The 24,510-nt window shown below is 45.9% G+C and overlaps 1 protein-coding gene across 1 annotated transcript in view; it reads left to right on the forward strand.

Moving 5' to 3' along the window:
- Positions 1-24,510, forward strand: part of LOC311122174 (nuclear distribution protein nudE homolog 1-A-like) — a 43,145-nt gene that overhangs the window by 16,372 nt on the left and 2,263 nt on the right. The window contains exons 3-9 of the mRNA XM_084196571.1: positions 6,570-6,776; positions 6,925-7,078; positions 15,997-16,145; positions 16,457-16,593; positions 22,068-22,322; positions 22,431-22,516; positions 23,809-23,960. Coding sequence (XP_084052697.1) covers positions 6,691-6,776; positions 6,925-7,078; positions 15,997-16,145; positions 16,457-16,593; positions 22,068-22,322; positions 22,431-22,516; positions 23,809-23,960 — 1,019 coding nt within the window. The 5' untranslated portion in view covers positions 6,570-6,690. The remainder of the gene's footprint in view (positions 1-6,569; positions 6,777-6,924; positions 7,079-15,996; positions 16,146-16,456; positions 16,594-22,067; positions 22,323-22,430; positions 22,517-23,808; positions 23,961-24,510) is intronic.

Genomic DNA, 24,510 nt, shown 5'->3' on the forward strand with positions numbered 1-24,510 from the left:
CCACGCAGGGCTACAGCAACTTCCAGGGAGGATCAGGCTCCTTGGGCTTTCCAGAGAGGGTCAGGCTCCTTGGGCGTTCCAGAGAGGGTCAGGCTCCTTGGGCGTTCCAGAGAGGGTCAGGCTCCTTGGGCTTTCCAGAGAGGATCAGGCTCCCTGGGCGTTCCAGAGAGGGTCAGGCTCCTTGGGCGTTCCAGAGAGGGTCAGGCTCCTTGGGCTTTGCTGAGAGGGTCAGGCTCCTTGGGCTTTCCAGAGAGGATCAGGCTCCTTGGGCGTTCCAGAGAGGATCAGGCTCCTTGGGCTTTCCAGAGAGGATCAGGCTCCCTGGGCGTTCCAGAGAGGATCAGGCTCCTTGGGCGTTCCAGAGAGGATCAGGCTCCTTGGGCTTTCCAGAGAGGATCAGGCTCCTTGGGCTTTGCAGAGAGGATCAGGCTCCTTGGGCTTTGCAGAGCGGATCAGGCTCCTTGGGCTTTGCTGAGAGGGTCAGGCTCCTTGGGCGTTCCAGAGAGGGTCAGGCTCCTTGGGCGTTCCAGAGAGGGTCAGGCTCCTTGGGCGTTCCAGAGAGGATCAGGCTCCTTGGGCGTTCCAGAGAGGATCAGGCTCCTTGGGCGTTCCAGAGAGGATCAGGCTCCTTGGGCGTTCCAGAGAGGATCAGGCTCCTTGGGCGTTCCAGAGAGGGTCAGGCTCCTTGGGCGTTCCAGAGAGGGTCAGGCTCCTTGGGCGTTCCAGAGAGGGTCAGGCTCCTTGGGCGTTCCAGAGAGGGTCAGGCTCCTTGGGCGTTCCAGAGAGGGTCAGGCTCCTTGGGCGTTCCAGAGAGGATCAGGCTCCTTGGGCGTTCCAGAGAGGGTCAGGCTCCTTGGGCGTTCCAGAGAGGGTCAGGCTCCTTGGGCGTTCCAGAGAGGGTCAGGCTCCTTGGGCGTTCCAGAGAGGGTCAGGCTCCTTGGGCGTTCCAGAGAGGATCAGGCTCCTTGGGCGTTCCAGAGAGGATCAGGCTCCTTGGGCTTTCCAGAGAGGGTCAGGCTCCTTGGGCTTTCCAGAGAGGGTCAGGCTCCTTGGGCGTTCCAGAGAGGATCAGGCTCCTTGGGCGTTCCAGAGAGGATCAGGCTCCTTGGGCTTTGCTGAGAGGGTCAGGCTCCTTGGGCGTTCCAGAGAGGGTCAGGCTCCTTGGGCGTTCCAGAGAGGATCAGGCTCCTTGGGCTTTGCTGAGAGGATCAGGCTCCTTGGGCGTTCCAGAGAGGATCAGGCTCCTTGGGCTTTGCTGAGAGGGTCAGGCTCCTTGGGCGTTCCAGAGAGGATCAGGCTCCTTGGGCTTTGCTGAGAGGGTCAGGCTCCTTGGGCGTTCCAGAGAGGGTCAGGCTCCTTGGGCGTTCCAGAGAGGGTCAGGCTCCTTGGGCGTTCCAGAGAGGATCAGGCTCCTTGGGCTTTGCTGTGGCCACTCTGGTTTGGGTGTCCTCGGCAGAACGCTGTAACTGTAACCAAGGGGTCACATATCGTTTTGGGTTCCACTGTGCAAGAGAGGGGGTCGGTGGAGTTTTATGAACATCAAGGCAGACACGGTGAATTTAGATAAATATTTTTATCTGATTGGCCAAAGTTGTCAACTATCTAATGGGACTCTGCAGCGCCTACAGTTGAAGTCGGAAGTTTATATACACTTAGGTTGGAGTCATTAAAACTCGTTTTTCAACCACTCCACACATTTCTTGTTAACAAACTATAGTTTTGGCAAGTCAGTTAGGACATCTACTTTGTGCATGACACAAGTAATTTTTCCAACAATTGTTTACAGACAGATTATTTCACTTATAATTCACTGTATCACAATTCCAGTGGGTCAGAAGTTTACATACACTAAGTTGACTGTGCCTTTGAACAGCTTGGAAAATTCCAGAAAATGATGTCATGGCTTTAGAAGCTTCTGATAGGCTAATTGACATAATTTGAGTCAATTGGAGGTGTACCTGTGGATGTATTTCAAGGCTTACCTTCAAACTCAGTGCCTCTTTGCTTGACATCATGAGAAAATCAAAAGAAATCAGCCAAGACCTCAGAAAAAAAATTGTAGACCTCCACACGTCTGGTTCATCCTTGGGAGCAATTTCCAAATGCCTGAAGTTCATCTGTACAAACAATAGTACGCAAGTATAAACACCATGGGACCACACAGCCGTCATACCGCTCAGGAAGGATACGCGTTCTGTCTCCTAGAGATGAACGTATTTGGTGCAAAAAGTGCAAATCAATCCCAGAACAACAGCAAAGGACCTTGTGAAGATGCTGGAGGAAACGGGTACAAAAGTATCTATATCCACAGTAAAACGAGTCCTATATCGACATAACCTGAAAGGCCGCCCAGCAAGGAAGAAGCCACTGCTCCAAAACCGCCATAAAAAAGCCAGAGTACAGTTTGCAACTGCACATGGGGACAAAGATCGTACTTTATGGAGAAATGTCCTTTGGTCTGATGAAACAAAAATAGAACAGTTTGGCCATAATGACCATCATTATGTTTGGAGGAAAAAGGGGGTAGCTTGCCAGCCAAAGAACACCATCCCAACCGTGAAGCACGGAGGTGGCAGCATCATGCTGTGGGGGTGCTTTGCTGCAGGAGAGACTGGTGCACTTCACAAAATAGATGACATCATGAGGAAGGAAAATGATGTGGATATATTGAAGCAACATCTCAAGACATCAGTCAGGAAGTTAAAGCTTGGTCGCAAATGGGTCTTCCAAATGGACAATGACCCCAAGCATACTTCCAAAGTTGTGGCAAAATGGCTTAAGGACAACAAAGTCAAGGTATTGGAGTGGCCATCACAAAGCCCTGACCTCAATCCTATAGAAAATGTGTGGGCAGAACTGAAAAAGCGTGTGCGAGCAAGGAGTCCTACAAACCTGATTCAGTTACACCAGCTCTGTCAGGAGGAATGGGCCAACATTCACCCTACTTATTGTGGGAAGCTTATGGAAGGCTACCCGAAACGTTTGACCCAAGTTAAACAACTTAAATGCAATGCTACCAAATACTAAATGAGTGTATGTAAACTTCGGACCCACTGGGAATGTGATGAAAGAAATAAAAGCTTAAATAAATAATTATCTCTATAATTATTCTGACATTTCACATTCTTAAAATAAAGTGGTGATCCTAACTGACCTAAGACAGGGACTTGTTACTAGGATTACATGTCAGGTTTTGTGAAAAACTGAGTTTAAATGTATTTGGCTAAGGTGTATGTAAACTTCCGACTTCAACTGTACGGGTACATGTAGCCTACAGTTCTACCTTGGTATGTCAGGGTGGAAAATTGGAAGTGTGAATTGGGACAAGTTGGAGGTAATAATGCATTTAGGTTATAGTTTATAGTGGCATGAATACACCACACAAAAAGCTTGATTTTTATGGCTGTTTTAATACGATTTTCCTGCAATTCTACTTAGTAATAATTTATGTTCACTACTTGGTCAATTCATTTGATTACATCTTTGCAAATAAATTCTATGATAGTTTTTTTTTTAATTCTGTAATATGGTATATTGTAGCCATGTGTTCAAGCTAATCAAATCAAAGTTTATTTAGCGCTGTCCTTTTAGAACCAGGAAGGGCGCTCCAATCATTTAAAATAACCCTCATCAAGATCTGTTGCCAAATAGTCCTACTCATCACTTATTATTATTATTATTATTACTAATAGATGATTATCACTTCTCACAATGGTGCTCGTTTAGTCAAGTTAGATCAAAGCTGAATCAATGTCTCGCAAAATCACATACTGATTAATTAGTAGCCTATTTTACATAACAGAACCGAATATAATAGCTTAGCATAGTAGGCCTATAACGTTACTGTTACACCAAAAACACCTAATTTTTAATGACATTTTAGGATGATTAGCTGAAGCTGAATAGTCAAAAAATTTATAACGTGCCAAAACTCAAAAGAGCCACTAGGCAGGGTATATGCTTTGATTGATACAAAATACAAGAAAGGCTAAGAGTTTGTTAACACTATCTGCTCTGATTCGCTCACGAAACTGTCATTCAAGAAGATCGCAATGCATAGACTATTCCCATGAAACTGATTGAGATCAATCAAATGATTGGCATGCAGATGCGGTTTCACCGGTAACGCGTGAAGAATTATGATTCACGACTGATAGTGATGTTGGCCTATGTTTTAATTAGGTATGCCTAACTTGGTGTTTGATGGTATTACATTATTTTTATTTTTATTGAGGCCATATGTGTGGGCATAGAATGACGTTGCAATTGGAGGATACATTTTATGCATATTCTATAACAGGGCTCTCCAACCCTGTTCCTGGAGAGCTACCATCCTGTAGGTTTTCATTCCAACCTTAATCTGATTCCAGTGGTGGAAAAGTACCCAATTGTCATACTTGAGTAAAAGTAAAGATATCTTAACAGAAAATGAAAGAAAAGTGAAAGTCACCCAGTAAAATATTACTTGAGTGAATGTCTAAAAGTATTTTATTTAAAATATACTTAAGTATCAAAAGTAAATGTAATTAAAAAATGTTTACTTAAGTACCAAAAGTAAAAGTATTAATAATTTCAAATTGCTTATATTAAGCAAACCAGAGGGCACACTCCAACATGCAGAAATAATTTACAAACAAAGCATTTGTGTTTCTTGAGTTCTCCAGATCAGAGGCAGTAGAGATGAGCAGGTACGTTCTCTTAATAAGTGTGTGAATTTGACCACTTTCCTGTCCTGCTAAACATTCAAAATGTAACCAGTACTTTTGGGTGTCAGGGAAAATGTATGGAGTAAAAAGTACATTATTTTCTTTAGGGATGTAGTGAAGTAAAAGTAGTCAAAAATATAAAAAGTAAAGTACAGATACCCCCAAAAAACTACTTAAGTAGTACTTTAAAGTATTCTATTAATTAACTAGTTTATAAGATTAATCAGGTTAGTTAAAACTGGGGTTGCAGTGAAATCATACAGGAAGGCAGCTCTCCAGGAACAGGGTTGGACAGTATTGTAATGACAGGCTTTGCATAAGGCTACACCTGTCGGTACAAACTTTGATTGAGGAAATTATGACGTCATTTACATATTTTTTCGCTTCCTCTCCTAAAAAAATTGCACTACACCACTTGATATAAAGTGGGTTTTTTCAAAGTTGCCAAAATGCCACGTGCGTCCACTTATACCAGTGCATTTGTAACAACCTAACCATTACAACATTTTATTAGATCAAATAAGCCTATAAGTAGCAATTTAGCAATTACATTTTTTGTTGACCAAATTCGACACTCATTGACCTCCATACAAACATTTTCGTGGACAGATTTGGGGCGGGGGTAAAACCTCTCGCTTCGCCTCTTCCTCTCTGCCTGAAAGCAGATTTGATTTAACCGGCACCTCGTAGGCAAATCATGAACGCGATTGGCCATTCATCATCCTCAATACATGATTGACAGTATAACCGACCAATGGTGAGCGGTTAAGCGATCGCGGTGGTTGGCGGATTAGCCGTGAGTCTTCTATGGACATATGAGATATGCAGCCTTCGCATTGTTCTATGTGGCAACTTTGTTACTACTTTCGACCAAGGAGTGATCTATGTAACAACATTTGCTGGATACTTTTGCTCCGTTTTGTAGCTCGGTCATAAAGTAACCGTCATCTTTCGGCACTGGAGCACCGGCTGCTAGCCACCGCAAGTTACGCTAGGAAGGTTAGTATCAGCAGTCAATTTAAGGGGATTTAAATCGCGATGGTAACGTTAATTTGTGACAAACTCATCCGTTAGATCGATGTATAGGCAAATTATGCTGTCCGCACCTATACATTTGTAACTGCATTTTGTACATTCTGACTTGGGTTGCGTTATTGTAAAATTGACAGAAAATAAATGCCATAGCATAGCTACTTATTTTGACCAGAGACTACATATTGCAAGCAAGTTTACGTAAGCCAGCTGACACTGCTTGTCACTGTTGTGAAGGCGAGAATACACTTCCCTTTTTGTGTTCTGTGTTCTCTTTTGTTTGCTGCCTTGTTTGACAAACATCAGTTAGCAAATACTTGTACATACAAGTTCCAGATATTGTTTAAGACTTTGGTTATGAGTAGAATGGCAATAGCTACAAAAGTAATCAAGTCATTTATCAAATTGGTCTATTTGCTTTGTTTGAATAAACATGATCTATTCATGTTCATTAAGCCTGGCATCATACTCTTCTTTGGGTTGCTAAAGTTTGACAGCCAGCCTATTGTCGTCAGTTGACACCGACAGTGCACTCCTTAGCTAGTTAGATGATGGCTCACTTATGTCGTTGCAGTTCGCACTAACCTCCTGTAACCCCTTTCTGCTGTCCTTTCTTGCCTGAAGCACATGGTTCACTTGGAAATGCTGAATAGAGAACTCTTTCTCTCTTTTGGAAGAAAAAGTATCAACACTTGATCATCTTAAGTTTACGGACGCTCGCCTTGTATTTACTGACTTCTATTTACTGACTTCTTTCTTTCTTTCTTTCTTTCTTTCTTTCTTTCTTTCTTTCTTTCTTTCTTTCTTCCTTCTATTTACTGCCTCCCATAGACTCAGTGAGAGGGGAACTGTAAGAGAGGGAGAGAAGAAGAGATTGGTGTGAGAAGAGGAGAACCTCAGTAGGTCGAAGATAAGATTGGTGAGAGAAGAGTGTCCAGTAGTGTGGGCAGAGATGGGAGAACCAGAGCCCCTTCAGTTTGTTTCACTGGAGGAAGAGGTGGACTACTGGAAGGAACAGGTGGCCAAGCACCAACAGAGGTACACACACACACACACACACACACACACACACACAAAAGAAGGAGCAGTCTGCCAGGCCCCAGCAGAGGTACCCACAGGTATCTGCTTAAACCGTGGTGTCCTCTGTTACTCCACGACCACCATCTTGACCCCTAACCTCTCCCAGGTCTGAGGAGGCGCAGGAGGAGCTGCAGGAGTTCCAGCAGATGAGTCGTGACTACGAGGTGGAACTGGAGATGGAACTCAAGCAGTGTGAGACACGGAACCAAGAACTCCTCACACAGAACAACAGGTTACACATGGAACTGGAGAACTACAAGGTATGAACCGTTGACTTGACTCTAGTCTAGAGAAGCGTTTTTTCCAACCTCTACTCGGTTGGAACCAGCCGTTCCATCTATTTGAACTATTCCAGAACTAGCACACCTGGTTCAACTTATCATCAAGCCCTTAATAATAATAATAATAATAATAATAATGTATTACATTTGTAAAGCTCTTTTCATAATACAGAATAATCTTTAAGTGCATAAAATGGAAATGAAATAGAACAAAGATGACACGACAACTGACACAAAGAACCCAGCTGATGCTACAAGGGACAAGGACACCAAGGAGCACAGATAGTAACAGAAAGCCTTCGTAAAGACAAAGGTCTTTAGGCCTGTTTTAAAGGAGCCCAGAGTCTGTGGTGCCTTCAGGTGGTCCGGGAGGGCGTTCCAGATGTTCTGTCACGCATTGGTGAGGTGTGTTATTGGTGCGTCCTGGACCTGGTGGGGGGTCCCAACAAGTAGGGCCTCGGTTTTGCTGCTGTTCAGTTGAAGGAAGTTTTGCTTCCACCATGCCCTTATCTCCGTAAGGCAGGTGTTCAGACGGGCACATCCATCAGAGAGACTTTGGGCTGTTTTTACCTACAGCTGGGTGTCATCAGCATAGTAGTGGAAGAAGATTCCATGCCGGGGGAGAGCATGTACTGGACGAGCAGAATCGGTCCAAGAACAGATCCTTGTGGGACACCGCAGGTGACTTGGTGAGTCCGGGACCTGGACCCACCTAGCGACACATACTCAGTCCTGTCTGAGAGGTAGGAGTGGAACCAGCTCAGAGCTGGTCCAGACAGTCCGATGCTGTCCCGGAGGTGTTCCAGGAGGATGGGGTGGTTGACAGTGTCAAAAGCTGCGCTCAAGTCCAGGAGGATCCAGAGACGGGGAGTTTACATCAGCAGGTTGTTGGTGACCCTGAGTAGGGTCGTTTCAGTGCTGTGGGCCGGCCGGAAACATGACCGGAACTTCTCAAATGGGTTGTTCTCATTGAGATGGTCCTGGAGCTGTACAGCAACCAATTTTTCCAACACCTTGGAAAGGTAGGGGAGGGTGGATATTGGCCTGTATTTGGCAAGCACTTCTGGGTCCACGGTGGGCTTCTTCAGAAGGGGGGGGCTGATGACAGCAGTCTTAAATGCAGGTGAGACACTGCCAGATTGTTATCCACTCCCTCCAATCTGGGTTATCAGGGGGCTGAGTGCAGGGATGCATGTTTTGAACAGGGCTGTTGGAATAGGATCCCAGGTACAGGAGGAGGTAGTTTTCTCAATATCTCCCTGGGTGACTTCAAGGAAGCAGTAGAAAGGCTGAGGTGGAGGGTCGAAGGCGGCAGAAGACAGAGTAGTAGATCTTTAGATGAGAGATCTGATGTTGCTGACCTTACTGTTAAAAAAAAGTGAATGAAGCTTTTACACTGCTCTTCCGTTGTCTCGATCTGGGACTGGGGGTTTCAAAAGTTGGTTTATTGTGGAAAACCGGTGCTTTGCGTTTCCAGGATTTGTATTGATGAGGTTGGAGTAGAACGTCGGCCGTGCCTCTTTCAGGGCCTTGGAATAGGCCATTTGGTGCTCTTGAAAGGCCAGTTTGTGGACGGTGAGCCCCAAGTTTCTGAGATCAGGATGCGTCCAGTGGATTTGGTGTTTTTCAGTTCTGGAGTAAACCAGGGAGCTGAGTTAGTGAATGTGACATCCCATGTTTTTATGGGGGCATGCAGGTGATTTTTACGGCGAGACATTCAAAATAACACAGTTCAGGCAGTGGCAGGAGGGAGTTCAGCTTGGTGTACGATGGCTATGCCACCGCTGCGGCCAGTGCTGCAGGCTTTTTCCATGTACCTGTAACCAGGTGGGCAGGCTTTATTTAGGGCTAAGTAGACCCCAGGCTGATGCCAGGTTTCAGTTAGACACATGATGTCAAGCTTCTTGTCCACTATGTGGTTGTGCAGCAGGAGGGATTTATTAGTGAGAGACTGGGCATGACATAGTTCCATGCTGATAGGCTGGGCATGAAATAGTTCCATGCTGATAGGCTGACCATTAAATAGTTCCATGCTGATAGGCTGACCATGAAATAGTTCCATGCTGATAGGCTGACCATGAAATAGTTCCATGCTGATAGGTTGGGCATGAAATAGTTCCATGATAGGCTGGGCATGAAATAGTTCCATGCTGATAGGCTGGGCATGAAATAGTTCCATGCTGATAGGCTGGGCATGAAATAGTTCCATGCTGATAGGCTGGGCATGAAATAGTTCCATGCTGATAGGTTGGCCATGAAATAGTTCCATGCTGATAGGTTGGCCATGAAATAGTTCCATGCTGATAGGTTGGCCATGAAATAGTTCCATGCTCATAGGTTGGGCATGAAATAGTTCCATGCTGATAGGTTGGGCATGAAATAGTTCCATGCTGATAGGCTGACCATTAAATAGTTCCATGCTGATAGGCTGACCATTAAATAGTTCCATGCTGATAGGCTGACCATGAAATAGTTCCATGCTGATAGGTTGGGCATGAAATAGTTCCATGCTGATAGGTTGGGCATTAAATAGTTCCATGCTGATAGGCTGACCATTAAATAGTTCCATGCTGATAGGCTGACCATTAAATAGTTCCATGCTGATAGGTTGGGCATTAAATAGTTCCATGCTGATAGGCTGACCATTAAATAGTTCCATGCTGATAGGTTGGGCATGAAATAGTTCCATGCTGATAGGTTGGGCATGAAATAGTTCCATGCTGATAGGCTGACCATAAAATAGTTCCATGCTGATAGGCTGACCATTAAATAGTTCCATGCTGATAGGCTGACCATTAAATAGTTCCATGCTGATAGGTTGGGCATTAAATAGTTCCATGCTGATAGGTTGGGCATTAAATAGTTCCATGCTGATAGGCTGACCATTAAATAGTTCCATGCTGATAGGCTGACCATGAAATAGTTCCATGCTGATAGGCTGACCATGAAATAGTTCCATGCTGATAGGCTGACCATGAAATAGTTCCATGCTGATAGGCTGGGCATGAAATAGTTCCATGCTGATAGGCTGACCATGAAATAGTTCCATGCTGATAGGCTGACCATTAAATAGTTCCATGCTGATAGGCTGACCATTAAATAGTTCCATGCTGATAGGTTGGGCATTAAATAGTTCCAGGCTGATAGGTTGGGCATTAAATAGTTCCATGCTGATAGGCTGACCATTAAATAGTTCCATGCTGATAGGCTGACCATTAAATAGTTCCATGCTGATAGGCTGACCATTAAATAGTTCCATGCTGATAGGCTGACCATGAAATAGTTCCATGCTAATAGGTTGGCCATGAAATAGTTCCATGCTGATAGGTTGGCCATGAAATAGTTCCATGCTGATAGGTTGGGCATGAAATAGTTCCATGCTGATAGGCTGACCATGAAATAGTTCCATGCTGATAGGCTGACCATGAAATAGTTCCATGCTGATAGGCTGACCATGAAATAGTTCCATGCTGATAGGCTGGGCATGAAATAGTTCCATGCTGATAGGCTGACCATTAAATAGTTCCATGCTGATAGGCTGACCATGAAATAGTTCCATGCTAATAGGTTGGCCATGAAATAGTTCCATGCTGATAGGTTGGCCATGAAATAGTTCCATGCTGATAGGTTGGGCATGAAATAGTTCCATGCTGATAGGCTGACCATGAAATAGTTCCATGCTGATAGGCTGACCATGAAATAGTTCCATGCTGATAGGCTGACCATGAAATAGTTCCATGCTGATAGGCTGGGCATGAAATAGTTCCATGCTGATAGGCTGGGCATGAAATAGTTCCATGCTGATAGGCTGGGCATGAAATAGTTCCATGCTGATAGGCTGACCATGAAATAGTTCCATGCTGATAGGCTGGGCATGAAATAGTTCCATGCTGATAGGCTGACCATTAAATAGTTCCATGCTGATAGACAAGAGAGCTGTAGATTAAATAGGAGTTGCATCAAGTCTCTGTAGAGGGCACTAAATCAAGTATCAGAGGTCTCAGAGCACTGAAATCCACTCCGATTTGCCTTGTGTGCAGAGGTCTCGCTGTGTTTCCAACTGCCTGAGGAGCAGCCAGCAAACCTGGCCAGTGTCTTTTATCATCCAACCCCGGTGGGCATGTTGTACTGCTCTCATTGGGAGTGCACACAAAATACTTTATTTTGTTTAATAGTCTCCTACTCCCTCGTTGTCCTCGCCAGCTGCATGTTTTCCGTAGGATCCCATATTGAATAAAGCTGTTCTTGAGCTCCTCACAACAGGGTGGTTTAATCCTTTCAAAACTTCTGAGGACTCTTTCTGCGTTATGAATGAGGGTTGCTGCCATTTCTGAATCTTTGATCCAGCCTTTGGTCAGGTGATGGGAGAAGATGAGGATGATATGAGGGTCTATGAAGATTTGGGCTGCTTTTCAAATCCAAACAAATAGATTGGAGAAGTTGTCAGAAATGTTAACTAACTTAATTTTGTTGGTAAAAAATAAATAGATACAGTGGGGGAAAAAAAGTATTTAGTCTGCCACCAATTGTGCAAGTTCTCCCACTTAAAAGATGAGAGGCCTGTAATTTTCATCATAGGTACACGTCAACTATGACAGACAAATTGAGAATTTCTTTCTCCAGAAAATCACATTGTAGGATTTTTAATGAATTTATTTGCAAGTATTTGGTCACCTACAAACAAGCAATATTTCTGGCTCTCACAGACCTGTAACTTCTTCTTTAAGAGGCTCCTCTGTCCTCCACTCGTTACCTGTATTAATGGCACCTGTTTCAACTTGTTATCAGTATAAAATACACCTGTCCACAACCTCAAACAGTCACACTCCAAACTCCACTATGGCCAAGACCAAAGAGCTGTCAAAGGACAGCTGAAACAAAATTGTAGACCCGCACCAGGCTGGGAAGACTGAATCTGCAATAGGTAAGCAGCTTGGTTTGAAGAAATCAACTGTGGGAGCAATTATTAGGAAATGGAAGACATACAAGACCACTGATAATCTCCCTCGATCTGGGGCTCCACGCAAGATCTCACCCCGTGGGGTCAAAATGATCACAAGAACGGTGAGCAAAAATCCCAGAACCACACGGGGGGACCTAGTGAATGACCTGCAGAGAGCTGGGACCAAAGTAACAAAGCCTACCATCAGTAACACACTACGCCGCCAGGGACTCAAATCCTGCAGTGCCAGACGTGTCCCCCTGCTTAAGCCAGTACATGTCCAGGCCCGTCTGAAGTTTGCTAGAGTGCATTTGGATGATCCAGAAGAGGATTGGGAGAATGTCATATGGTCAGATGAAACCAAAATATAACGTTTTGGTAAAAACTCAACTCGTCGTGTTTGGAGGACAAAGAATGCTGAGTTGCATCCAAAGAACACCATACCTACTGTGAAGCATGGGGGTGGAAACATCATGCTTTGGGGCTGTTTTTCTGCAAAGGGACCAGGACGACTGATCCGTGTAAAGGAAAGAATGAATGGGGCCATGTATCGTGAGATTTTGAGTGAAAACCACCTTCCATCAGCAAGGGCATTGAAGATGAAACGTGGCTGGGTCTTTCAGCATGACAATGATCCCAAACACACCGCCCGGGCAACGAAGGAGTGGCTTCGTAAGAAGCATTTCAAGGTCCTGGAGTGGCCTAGCCAGTCTCCAGATCTCAACCCCATAGAAAATCTTTGGAGGGAGTTGAAAGTCTGTGTTGCCCAGCGACAGCCCCAAAACATCACTGCTCTAGAGGAGATCTGCATGGAGGAATGGGCCAAAATACCAGCAACAGTGTGTGAAAACCTTGTGAAGACTTACAGAAAACATTTGACCTGTGTCATTGCCAACAAAGGGTATATAACAAAGTATTGAGAAACTTTTGTTATTGACCAAATACTTATTTTCCACCATAATTTGCAAATAAATTCATTAAAAATCCTACAATGTGATTTTCTGGAGAAAAAAAATCTCATTTTGTCTGTCATAGTTGACGTGTACCTATGATGAAAATTACAGGCCTCTCATCTTTTTAAGTGGGAGAACTTGCACAATTGGTGGCTGACTAAATACTTTTTTTCCCCACTGTATCGGTGTTCAATACTTGATTAGCTATCAATAAATCAAAGTTAATAAAAACAATGCACATAAACACTTTTTATTAATGTATTATTAATTAATGAAGTATACATTTGCAGGAGTAAACTACCAAGGCTGCCGCAAGGCTCCATGGCAACCATGGAATCTTCAAGCCCTTGACTACATGAATCAGGTCGTAGTTCAGGGTTATAACAAAATTGTGAAATGTCTCGGGGTCCCAGAGGAGATGTTTGAAAAAGGCTGGTCTAGACTCCAGAGAACCTTGCAGAACAGTGGAGAACTAGAGGGTTCTCTGAAGCTGAGAATGTAAAGTATGGATCCTGAGAACTCCAAGCTATAGAACAGATATGATAGCATAACAGTCTAGAATGTGATGGAACTGTCTTAGAACATCTAAGGCAACAACACGGTTCAGAACAGAACAACAGTTAGGTTAAACAACCCCCTTGAAGAAACTGGATAGGTGGAAACAAAATGGCGGATGCTCCCTGAAGCCACACTGTAAGGTCGCAGGTGGAGCAATCATCACTATCTCCTTACACCTATCCCATACTTCAGATCTGCCATATTGTAGAATGTGTTTATTAGATAATTAATGGCATTCCTTCAGGCCCTGCGGTAGACTAGCGTCCTGTCCAGGGGGTGTACTTGTACTCCCACTACAGAAACAGGTGGTTCCTGCTCTATGGGCCATTCTGGCTGGGACAAGGCTACTTACTTCATTTTACTTCAGACGCTGCAAAACAACGACTGGCAAGAAGCTTTGAGTTGTTTTCAGACCAGACATAAATGTACTAGCTACTTTGATCACATGCAGCACCATATCTTCTAACCATAATGAATGCATCTGTTGAGGCTTAGTGAGTTTCCTCTGACAGAGCTGTTGTAAAACACGGGCTCATTCAGTAGGGAGCTACGTTTTTGGAATATTCAGGTCGTAATACGCTATATAGAACAAAACATTGCCTTGTGACGACTAGGGAATCACATCTGCAACGTTCGACAACGTTTGGCTACTAAACGTGGCCCAGGTCTGTCTGATGGAAAGCCTGCAGTTGTATTTGAATGGGTATTTTCCTATCAGCCGGCTGCCTGTTTGGGCCAGTGGTTATGAGCCTGCTATCCCTGAGGAGAATAGGGCTGGCTAGAATAGGGTGCTGCTGGTCTAAAGGGCTCTCTGTGGGACAGTAGTGTCTGTCTGTCTGTCTGTCTGTCTGTCTGTGTCTGTCTGTGTGTGATGACTGAGTGACTGTATTCATCGCTAGAGGAGAGCTCTCCAGACCTCCCGGGTCAGAGAGAAGATTTAGCAATTTTATGACTCATTTCATGTAATTCTACTCATTTTTTCCAGGAGGCAGAGAGAACAATTTAGTCGTTTTTCAGCTAATTTCTTGCAATGCTATACATTTTGCCATAGGGTGGAGAGAAATGTTAGCAGTTTTTAATATGATATCTGAGTGAGTGACTTAACAAAATCAATGGGGGCCCCCCGGTCGGTAATTCAACCATGATTACTACAAGTTTCGATAGGTGGTCGCTAGACTAACTTACAATCTAAAAATTTTTAGCTGACATGGGTTAATTGTGTGATTGTCAGTAGCTAGGTTTCCATCCAATTGGCGACAGATTTTCATGCTAATATTCTAAAATCTGCATAAGGAAAATATGCGAATGCGTGATGACATTGTGCACACAAAATGTACTGTTTCGACTTAAGTTTTCATGTACCGAATTAATAAATTTTACCGACACAAAAGATCTCACCTAGTCGAACTAACAAATTATGTCTGCATTTACATTTTGTTACTGAAACTTCCTCTTTCCATCACTTCCTCTTTCTGTCATGACTTTACTCACAACTGGATGGAAATGTGGTTTGTGCATGCCTGGCTGTGCTTGAGGTGATGTTACTTTGGAACCGCTGACGATGTCTGACACTCACTTCCTGATGGATGTACTTCCTGTGACACGTTGCCAACAGTTGAGTCAGACAGGAAGTTACAAAAGCTATAGCATCCTGTCTATATCTATTACCAAACCTAAGCTGTGTCTGAAAAAGTTACTAGTTGTCAAATTCTTGTTTCCTCAATTCCTCTCAAAGCTCATTAGAGGAGGAGGTCTTAGGGAGGGACCTCGGATCCCCTCCTCCAATGAGCTTTGAGAGGAATTGAGGAACCAAGGATGGAGGAAGCAAGGATTTGACTCTGCAGGCCCATTAGACTGACATGGCTACTGGTTAACATGAGTATTTGCATGCAGAGATAATTGAGATGGAGCAGACAGTTAAGTGAGCTAGTCTTGTCATCAGGTCATTTCCCTAACAAACTGTCAGGTCAAGGCTGAACTGCTGCCTGCTAGCTATCTTTGCTGGGAACACTTAACTGTAGATTTCATATACCCTGTGTAACTGAAGAGAAATGCTGTGTTGTGTTGATGAATATGGCCTAATTAACCGTCTGCTGGATTCATACAGTCAATCACATTTATTTATAAAGACAGTGAGTTTGTCCGGGGCTACATAACAAATGTGTGCTGTTGGGGGGTACTGGAGGAGTTGAGAAACACTGTTTGGGGTCCTGGAGGAGTTGAGAAACACTGTTGGGGTACTGGAGGAGTTGAGAAACACTGTTGGGGGTACTGGAGGAGTTGAGAAACACTGTTGGGGGTACTGGAGGAGTTGAGAAACACTGTTGGGGTACTGGAGGAGTTGAGAAACACTGTTGGGGTACTGGAGGAGTTGAGAAACACTGTTGGGGGTACAGGAGGAGTTTAGTGTACTGTTGACCACTTCTCCCCACTATCCCCTCCAGGAGAAGTATGAAACGCAGCACTCGGAGGCGTACCGTCAGATCTCTACTCTGGAAGGAGACCTGGCTGAGACCACGGCCATCAGAGACCAGCTCCATAAATACATCAGAGAGCTGGAGCAGGCTAATGATGACCTGGAGAGAGCCAAGAGGTAGGAGAGGAGAGGGGTTGTAGGGGTGTAACTGGAGCAGGCTAATGATGCCCTGGAGAGACCCCTACATCATAAGCACCTCTCTGTTTCTCTCTGTTTCTCTCTGTTTCTCTCTGTTTGTCTCTGTTTGTCTCTGTTTGTCTCTGTGCTCCTGGACCATCTCACTGGCATGATTCTTACATGAAGAATAGAGAATGGTTCTTAATGATGGATCCTAACATGACCTAACTCTACCTATTCCTCCTCCTCTCTCTCCTCCCTCCTCCCTCCCCCCTCCTCCCTCTCTCCCTCCCTCCTCCCTCCTCCATCAGGGCTACCATCATGTCTCTGGAGGACTTTGAACAGAGGATGAACCATGTGATAGAGAGGAATGCCTTCCTGGAGAGTGAGCTGGACGAGAAGGAGAGCCTACTGGAGTCAGTTCAGAGACTGAAGGATGAAGCCAGAGGTGTGTCTCGGTGTGGGTCTTGTGCTGCAGGCTGAGACATCCGGCTGGGACAGTGTTTGTGTGTGTGGTGGTATGAATAAAGGGCTCTGTTCTTCTGGTTAACTGGTGGTCCTGGTTAACTGGTGGTTCTGGTTAACTGGTGGTTCTGGTTAACTGGTGGTCCTGGTTAACTGGTGGTCCTGGTTAACTGGTGGTTCTGGTTAACTGGTGGTTCTGGTTAACTGGTGGTCCTGGTTAACTGGTGGTCCTGTTCTTCTGGTTAACTGGTGGTCCTGGTTAACTGGTGGTCCTGGTTAACTGGCGGTCCTGTTCTTCTGGTTAACTGGTGGTCCTGGTTAACTGGTGGTTCTGGTTAACTGGTGGTTCTGGTTAACTGGTGGTCCTGGTTAACTGGTGGTCCTGGTTAACTGGTGGTTCTGGTTAACTGGTGGTTCTGGTTAACTGGTGGTCCTGGTTAACTGGTGGTCCTGTTCTTCTGGTTAACTGGTGGTCCTGGTTAACTGGTGGTCCTGGTTAACTGGCGGTCCTGTTCTTCTGGTTAACTGGTGGTCCTGGTTAACTGGTGGTTCTGGTTAACTGGCGGTCCTGTTCTTCTGGTTAACTGGTGGTTCTGGTTAACTGGCGGTCCTGTTCTTCTGGTTAACTGGTGTTTCTGGTTAACTGGTGGTTCTGGTTAACTGGTGGTTCTGGTTAACTGGCGGTCCTGTGGTTCTGGTTAACTGGCGGTCCTGGGGTTCTGGTTAACTGGCGGTCCTGTTGTTCTGGTTAACTGGTGTTTCTGGTTAACTGGTGGTTCTGGTTAACTGGCGGTCCTGTTCTTCTGGTTAACTGGTGTTTCTGGTTAACTGGTGGTTCTGGTTAACTGGTGGTTCTGGTTAACTGGCGGTCCTGTGGTTCTGGTTAACTGGCGGTCCTGTGGTTCTGGTTAACTGGCGGTCCTGTGGTTCTGGTTAACTGGCGGTCCTGTGGTTCTGGTTAACTGGCGGTCCTGGGGTTCTGGTTAACTGGCGGTCCTGTTCTTCTGGTTAACTGGTGTTTCTGGTTAACTGGTGGTTCTGGTTAACTGGTGGTTCTGGTTAACTGGCGGTCCTGTGGTTCTGGTTAACTGGCGGTCCTGTGGTTCTGGTTAACTGGCGGTCCTGTGGTTCTGGTTAACTGGCGGTCCTGGGGTTCTGGTTAACTGGCGGTCCTGGGGTTCTGGTTAACTGGCGGTCCTGTTGTTCTGGTTAACTGGCGGTCCTGGGGTTCTGGTTAACTGGCGGTCCTGGGGTTCTGGTTAACTGGCGGTCCTGTTGTTCTGGTTAACTGGTGTTTCTGGTTAACTGGTGGTTCTGGTTAACTGGCGGTCCTGTTCTTCTGGTTAACTGGTGTTTCTGGTTAACTGGTGGTTCTGGTTAACTGGTGGTTCTGGTTAACTGGCGGTCCTGTGGTTCTGGTTAACTGGCGGTCCTGTGGTTCTGGTTAACTGGCGGTCCTGTGGTTCTGGTTAACTGGCGGTCCTGTGGTTCTGGTTAACTGGCGGTCCTGGGGTTCTGGTTAACTGGCGGTCCTGGGGTTCTGGTTAACTGGTGTTTCTGGTTAACTGGTGGTTCTGGTTAACTGGTGGTTCTGGTTAACTGGCGGTCCTGTGGTTCTGGTTAACTGGCGGTCCTGTGGTTCTGGTTAACCGGCGGTCCTGTGGTTCTGGTTAACTGGCGGTCCTGGGGTTCTGGTTAACTGGCGGTCCTGGGGTTCTGGTTAACTGGCGGTCCTGTTGTTCTGGTTAACTGGAGGTCCTGTGGTTCTGGTTAACTGGCGGTCCTGTGGTTCTGGTTAACTGGCGGTCCTGGGGTTCTGGTTAACTGGCGGTCCTGGGGTTCTGGTTAACTGGCGGTCCTGGGGTTCTGGTTAACTGGCGGTCCTGTTGTTCTGGTTAACTGGCGGTCCTGGGGTTCTGGTTAACTGGCGGTCCTGTGTGTGTGTTGCGTGGGCTTGATGTGATGTTCTCCTGTTTGTCTCTGGCTATCTACTGTTTGTCGCCCCTCTCTATCCCCCCTCTCTGTCCCCTCTCTCTCTCTCCCCTCTCTGTCCCCCCTCTCTGTCCCCCCTCTCTGTCCCCCCTCTCTGTCCCCCCTCTCTGTCCCCTCTCTGTCCCCCCTCTCTGTCCCCCCTCTCTGTCCCCCCTCTCTGTCCCCCCTCTCTGTCCCCTCTCTATCCCCCCTCTCTGTCCCCCCTCTCTGTCCCCCCTCTGTCCCCCCTCTCTGTCCCCCCTCTCTGTCCCCCCTCTCTGTCCCCCCTCTCTGTCCCCCCTCTCTGTCCCCTCTCTGTCCCCCCCCTCTGTCCCCTCTCTGTCCCCCCTCTCTGTCCCCTCTCTGTCCCCTCTCTGTCCCCTCTCTCTCCCCTCTCTGTCCCCTCTCCCCCCTCTCTGTCCCCTCTCTGTCCCCTCTCTGTCCCCTCTCTCTCCCCTCTCTCTCCCCTCTCTCTCCCCTCTCTCTCCCCTCTCTGTCCCCTCTCTCTCCCCTCTCTCTCCCCTCTCTCCCCCCCTCTCTCCCCTCTCTCTCTGTTGAAGAGGTTGAAACCTCTATTTATTGCTGGTGTGAGTAGGACAATATATGGAGATGGTGCTCTGGTTAGAGAGCACAGAAGATGGACTGTTCCTCAGTTTACTGCTCTTTAATCTTGCTTGCAGGTTTAACAAAGTTCACACTTCTGTGCCATCGTTAAGCTGTAATTAGCCAATGTTGTGTGTCCATAAACTGTGGTCTGAAATGATAAACATGAAATCTATTGGTATCAATATTATGTGTTGACAGGTTATGATAAGGGACATATTAATTAGCAATAATAAACCAGATTAAGTTGTCTTCTGCTGTAACAATACGACGACATGCATAACATACAGCTGGCGGGTTATACACTGTATCGGCAGGATAGAACAGCAGCCTCTGGTAAAACAAGGGTTGGCGGTCTATGCATATTTGTAAACAACAGCTGGTGCACGATATCTAAGGAAGTCTCGAGGTTTTGCTCGCCTGAGGTAGAGTATCTCATGATAAGCTGTAGACCACACTATCTACCAAGAGAGTTTTCATCTATATTCTTCGTAGCTGTCTATTTACCACCACAAACCGATGCTCAATAAACTGTATCCGGCCATAAGCAAACAGGAAAACGCTCATCAAGAGGCGGCACTCCTAGTGGCTGGGGACTTTAATGCAGGGAAACTTAAATCTGTTCTACCTCATTTCTACCAGCATGTTAATTGTGCAACTAGAGGGAAAAAAACTCTAGACTACCTTTACTCCACACACAGAGACGCGTACAAAGCTCTCTCTCGCCCTCCATTTGGCAAATCTGACCATAATTCTACCATCCTGATTCCTGCTTACAAGCAAAAACCAAAGCAGGAAGCACCAGTGAATCGGTCAATAAAAAAGTGGTCAGATGAAGCAGATGTTAAGCTACAGGACTGTTTTGCTACCACAGACTGGAATATGTTCCGGGATTCTTCCGATGGCATTGAGGAGTGCACCACATTAGTCACTGGCTTCATCAATAAGTGCATCGACGACGTCGTCCCCACAGTGACTGTACGTACATACCCCAACCAGAAGCCATGGATTACAGGCAACATCCGCACTGAGCTAAAGGGTAGAACTGCTGCTTTCAAGAAGCGGGACTCTAACCCGGAAGTTTATAAGAAATCCCGCTATGCCCTCCGACGAACCATCAAACAGGCAAAGCGTCAATACAGGACTAAGATTGAATCGTACTATACTGGCTCTGACGCTCGTCGGATGTGGCAGGGCTTGAAAACTATTACAGACTACAAAGGGAAGCACAGCCGTGAGCTGCCCAGTGACACAAGCCTACCAGACGAGCTAAATTACTTCAATGCTCGCTTCGAGGCAAGTGACACTGAAAGATGCATGAGAGCATCAGCTTTTCCGGACGACTGTGTGATCACGCTCTCCGTAGCCGATGTGAGTAAGACCTTTAAACGGGTCAACATTCACAAGGCCGCAGGGCCAGACGGATTATCAGGACGTGTACTCCGAGCATGCGCTGACCAACTGGCAAGTGTCTTCACTGACATTTTCAACCTGTCCCTGACTGAGTCTGTAATACCAACATGTTTCAAGCAGACCACTATAGTCCCTGTGCCCAAGAACACTAAGGTAACCTGGCTAATTGACTACCGACCCGTAGCGCTCACGTCTGTAGCCATGAAGTGCTTTGAAAGGCTGGTCATGGCTCACATCAACACCATTATCCCAGAAACCCTAGACCCACTCCAATTTGCATATCGCCTCAACAGATCCACAGATGATGCAATCTCTATTGCACTCCACACTGCCCTTTCACACCTGGACAAAAGGAACACCTATGTGAGAATGCTATTCATTGACTACAGCTCAGCGTTCAACACCATAGGGCCCTCAAAGCTCATCACCAAGCTAAGGACCCTGGGACTAAATACCTCCCTCTGCAACTGGATCCTGGACTTCCAGATCCAGGTGGTAAGGGTAGGTAACAACACATCTGCCACGCTGATCCTCAATACGGGGGCCCCTCAAGGGTGCGTGCTCAGTCCCCTCCTGTACTCCCTGTTCACTCATTACTGCATGGCCAGGCACGACTCCAACACCATCATTTAAGTTTGCAGATGACACAACAGTGGTAGGCCTGATCACCGACAACGATGAGACAGCCTATAGGGAGGTGGTCAGAGACCTGGCAGGGTGGTGCCAGGACAACAACCTCTCCCTCAACGTGATCAAGACAAAGGAGATGATTTGTAGACTACAGGAAAAAGAAGAGGACCGAGCGCGCCCCCATTCTCATCGTGGAGCAGGTTGAGAGCTTCAGGTTCCTTGGTGTCCACATCACCAACAAACTAATGTGGTCCAAGCACACCAAGACAGTCGTGAAGAGGGCACGACAAAACCTATTCCCCCTGAAAAGATTTGGCATGGGTCCTCAGATCCTCAAAAGGTTCTACAGCTGCACCATCGAGAGCATCCTGACTGGTTGCATCACGGCCTGGTATGGCAACTGCTTGGCCTCCGACCGCAAGGCACTACAGAGGGTAGTGCGTACGGCCCAGTACATCACTGGGGCCAAGCTTCCTGCCATCCAGGACCTCTATACCAGGCGGTGTCAGAGGAAGGCCCTAAAAATGGTCAATGACTCCAGCCGCCACCCTAGTCATAGACTGTTCTCTCTGCTACCGCACGGCAAGCGGTACCGGAGCGCCAAGTCTAGGTCCAAGAGGCATCACACACAGTGAAGGATTAACAGCTAGAAATAATCATGTTACAAACCGGAGATTCCTCTCCACAGGCGCAAGCTGAACTTGGGAATGAATGAACACTCAGAGCAGTCCTAGCTATGACATCAGTCACTCTTAAAGGGACAGGCTTTCTTACTGTCTCTCTCTGTCTGTCTCTGTGTGTGTCTCTCACTCTCTTTCACTCTGTGTGTGTATGTCTTAGATCTAAGACAGGAGTTGGCAGTCCAACAGAAGCAGGAAAGACGACCGTCCTTCACTGTCACCAAAGACTCTCTCTCAGACAAGATGGAGGAAAAAACATCCCTCGCTACCTCCCATTCATTCACACGCCCCCCCTCATCCCTCCGTTCCTCCCCTCCTCCTGCTCTCTCCTCCTCAGCTCTCCTCTCCACCCCCTCCAGACCACCCCACCCCTCAGCAAGCCCCTTCATCACCCCCCCACCCTCTTACAGCAGAGGTGAGTGCCCCCCCCGTGTGTGTGTGTGTGTTCATGTGGAAAATGTCTACTCATTAAATTCCCGGATCACACCAGGAGATTTTAAACTCTTTATTTTTTTGTGTTCAGGTGACGGCCAATCAGGTACTCCTCTCACTGCGTCGGCACGTATATCAGCTCTCAACATCGTAGGAGAACTGCTGAGGAAAGTTGGGGTAAGATGATTTAAAGGTCTGAGGTGATAAAGGTCTTCTAATTCTAAAACTCATACACACACAACTACACAACTACACAAGAAATAAGCGGTATAATGCCAGAGGAATATCTTTGGTTTGTCTCTGTGACATTCAGAAGCTGTGCTACGACCTTCTAAAGTCGAGGGGTCAAAGAAATTGGACTTTGCTCGGGAAGTAATCTTTTACAATGTGACTGTCGCTATCAATTGATCAAATCACTTTCTGTAAAAGAGTATGCATAATTAAATTGAGGGTTAATATCAATAATTATAATAAAACTTAATTGGTAGCGGAATAACATTTGGGGGAAATCAGGTCTAGACTTTTATTTTCTAAATTAATTATTATGATAATGAAATAGCCTACCTACGTTTTTATGAAACTATGTAGAATAGCAGGAAATGAGCTTCCAAACAACACAATGTTCCCAATGAAACCAAAATCAAGCTGGGGTTGTCTTTTTATTCAATAAACAAATGACATTAAAAAAGGGGGCCTTGGGGGGGAAAGGTTGGGAGCCCCTGCACTAATACCGCCCTCATACAGGTAGTGCAGCGGTTGTGTGTGATTAACATCTGTTTCCTGTCAGTTGTACAGCTGTAACAGGAAGTTTGCTGACTGTTTTGTTCTCTCTATTTGACTCTCTGATCACAACACATTCATGTATATCACAACACTGTTCTGTCTTCCTCTCTGATCACGACACATTCATGTATATCACAACACTGTTCTGTCTTCCTCTCTGATCACGACACATTCATGTATATCACAACACTGTTCTGTCTTCCTCTCTGATCACGACACATTCATGTATATCACAACACTGTTCTGTATTCCTCTCTGATCACAACACATTCATGTATATCACAACACTGTTCTGTGTTCCTCTCTGATCACAACACATTCATGTATATCACAACACTGTTCTGTCTTCCTCTCTGATCACGACACATTCATGTATATATCACAACACTGTTCTGTCTTCCTCTCTGATCACGACACATTCATGTATATCACAACACTGTTCTGTCTTCCTCTCTGATCACGACACATTCATGTATATATCACAACACTGTTCTGTCTTCCTCTCTGATCACGACACATTCATGTATATCACAACACTGTTCTGTCTTCCTCTCTGATCACGACACATTCATGTATATCACAACACTGTTCTGTCTTCCTCTCTGACCACCGTATCACAAACACATAACATACCACTGTGTATCTGCTATATGTGTGTAACCCTGCATCCATGCCTGTGGTTTCAGAACCTGGAGTCTAAACTAGCATCCTGTAGGGAGTTTGTCTATGAACAGTCTCCTGGTCGCAGTACCCTCTCTGGGGGACAGGGGGCGCCACCCATCCAGAAAGGCACTTCTTCTGACACACCGTCCGCCACCAACGGACTCTACGAGAAAGGGTGAGGGGTCGACTATAGCAAGCTCTACGACTAGCTCAATAATGATCGCATCCCCAAATGGCACCCTGTTCCCTATAGGTCCTGGTTAATAGTAGTGCACTATTGAATAGGGTGCCATTTTGGGACTCGAAGCAATGACTTGACAAGCCATTTGTATAGCCTACCTACAACTGAATCAGGTAATGTAAACAGACATTTAAACTGTTAGGGATCTACATGCTGATATTGATCCATGTAGTTTTTATTACATTCAACTGGAACCCAACAGCCCATCACAAGAAAGCCCATCAGAGAACGAAATGGACACTGAAGACAAATACATTAAAAAAATAAAATAATACATAAAAATATATTCCGTTAGTCGTGGTGTCATAGCTTACAACCTAATGAATAAATATAAAGCTGATTAGTCGTCTACATGATATTAATGAGTGATGATGATCCTTATCCTAACAGAAGTAGTAGTAGTCCCCTGTAGATCAGTTGGTAGAACATGGCGTTTGCAACGCCAGGGTTGTGGGTTCGTTTCCCACTGGGGGCCAGTATGAAA

The sequence above is a fragment of the Coregonus lavaretus genome (assembly GCF_964263955.1).
Source record: "Coregonus lavaretus genome assembly, contig: HAP1_SCAFFOLD_2615, whole genome shotgun sequence".
Classification (NCBI taxonomy): Eukaryota; Metazoa; Chordata; class Actinopteri; order Salmoniformes; family Salmonidae; genus Coregonus; species Coregonus lavaretus.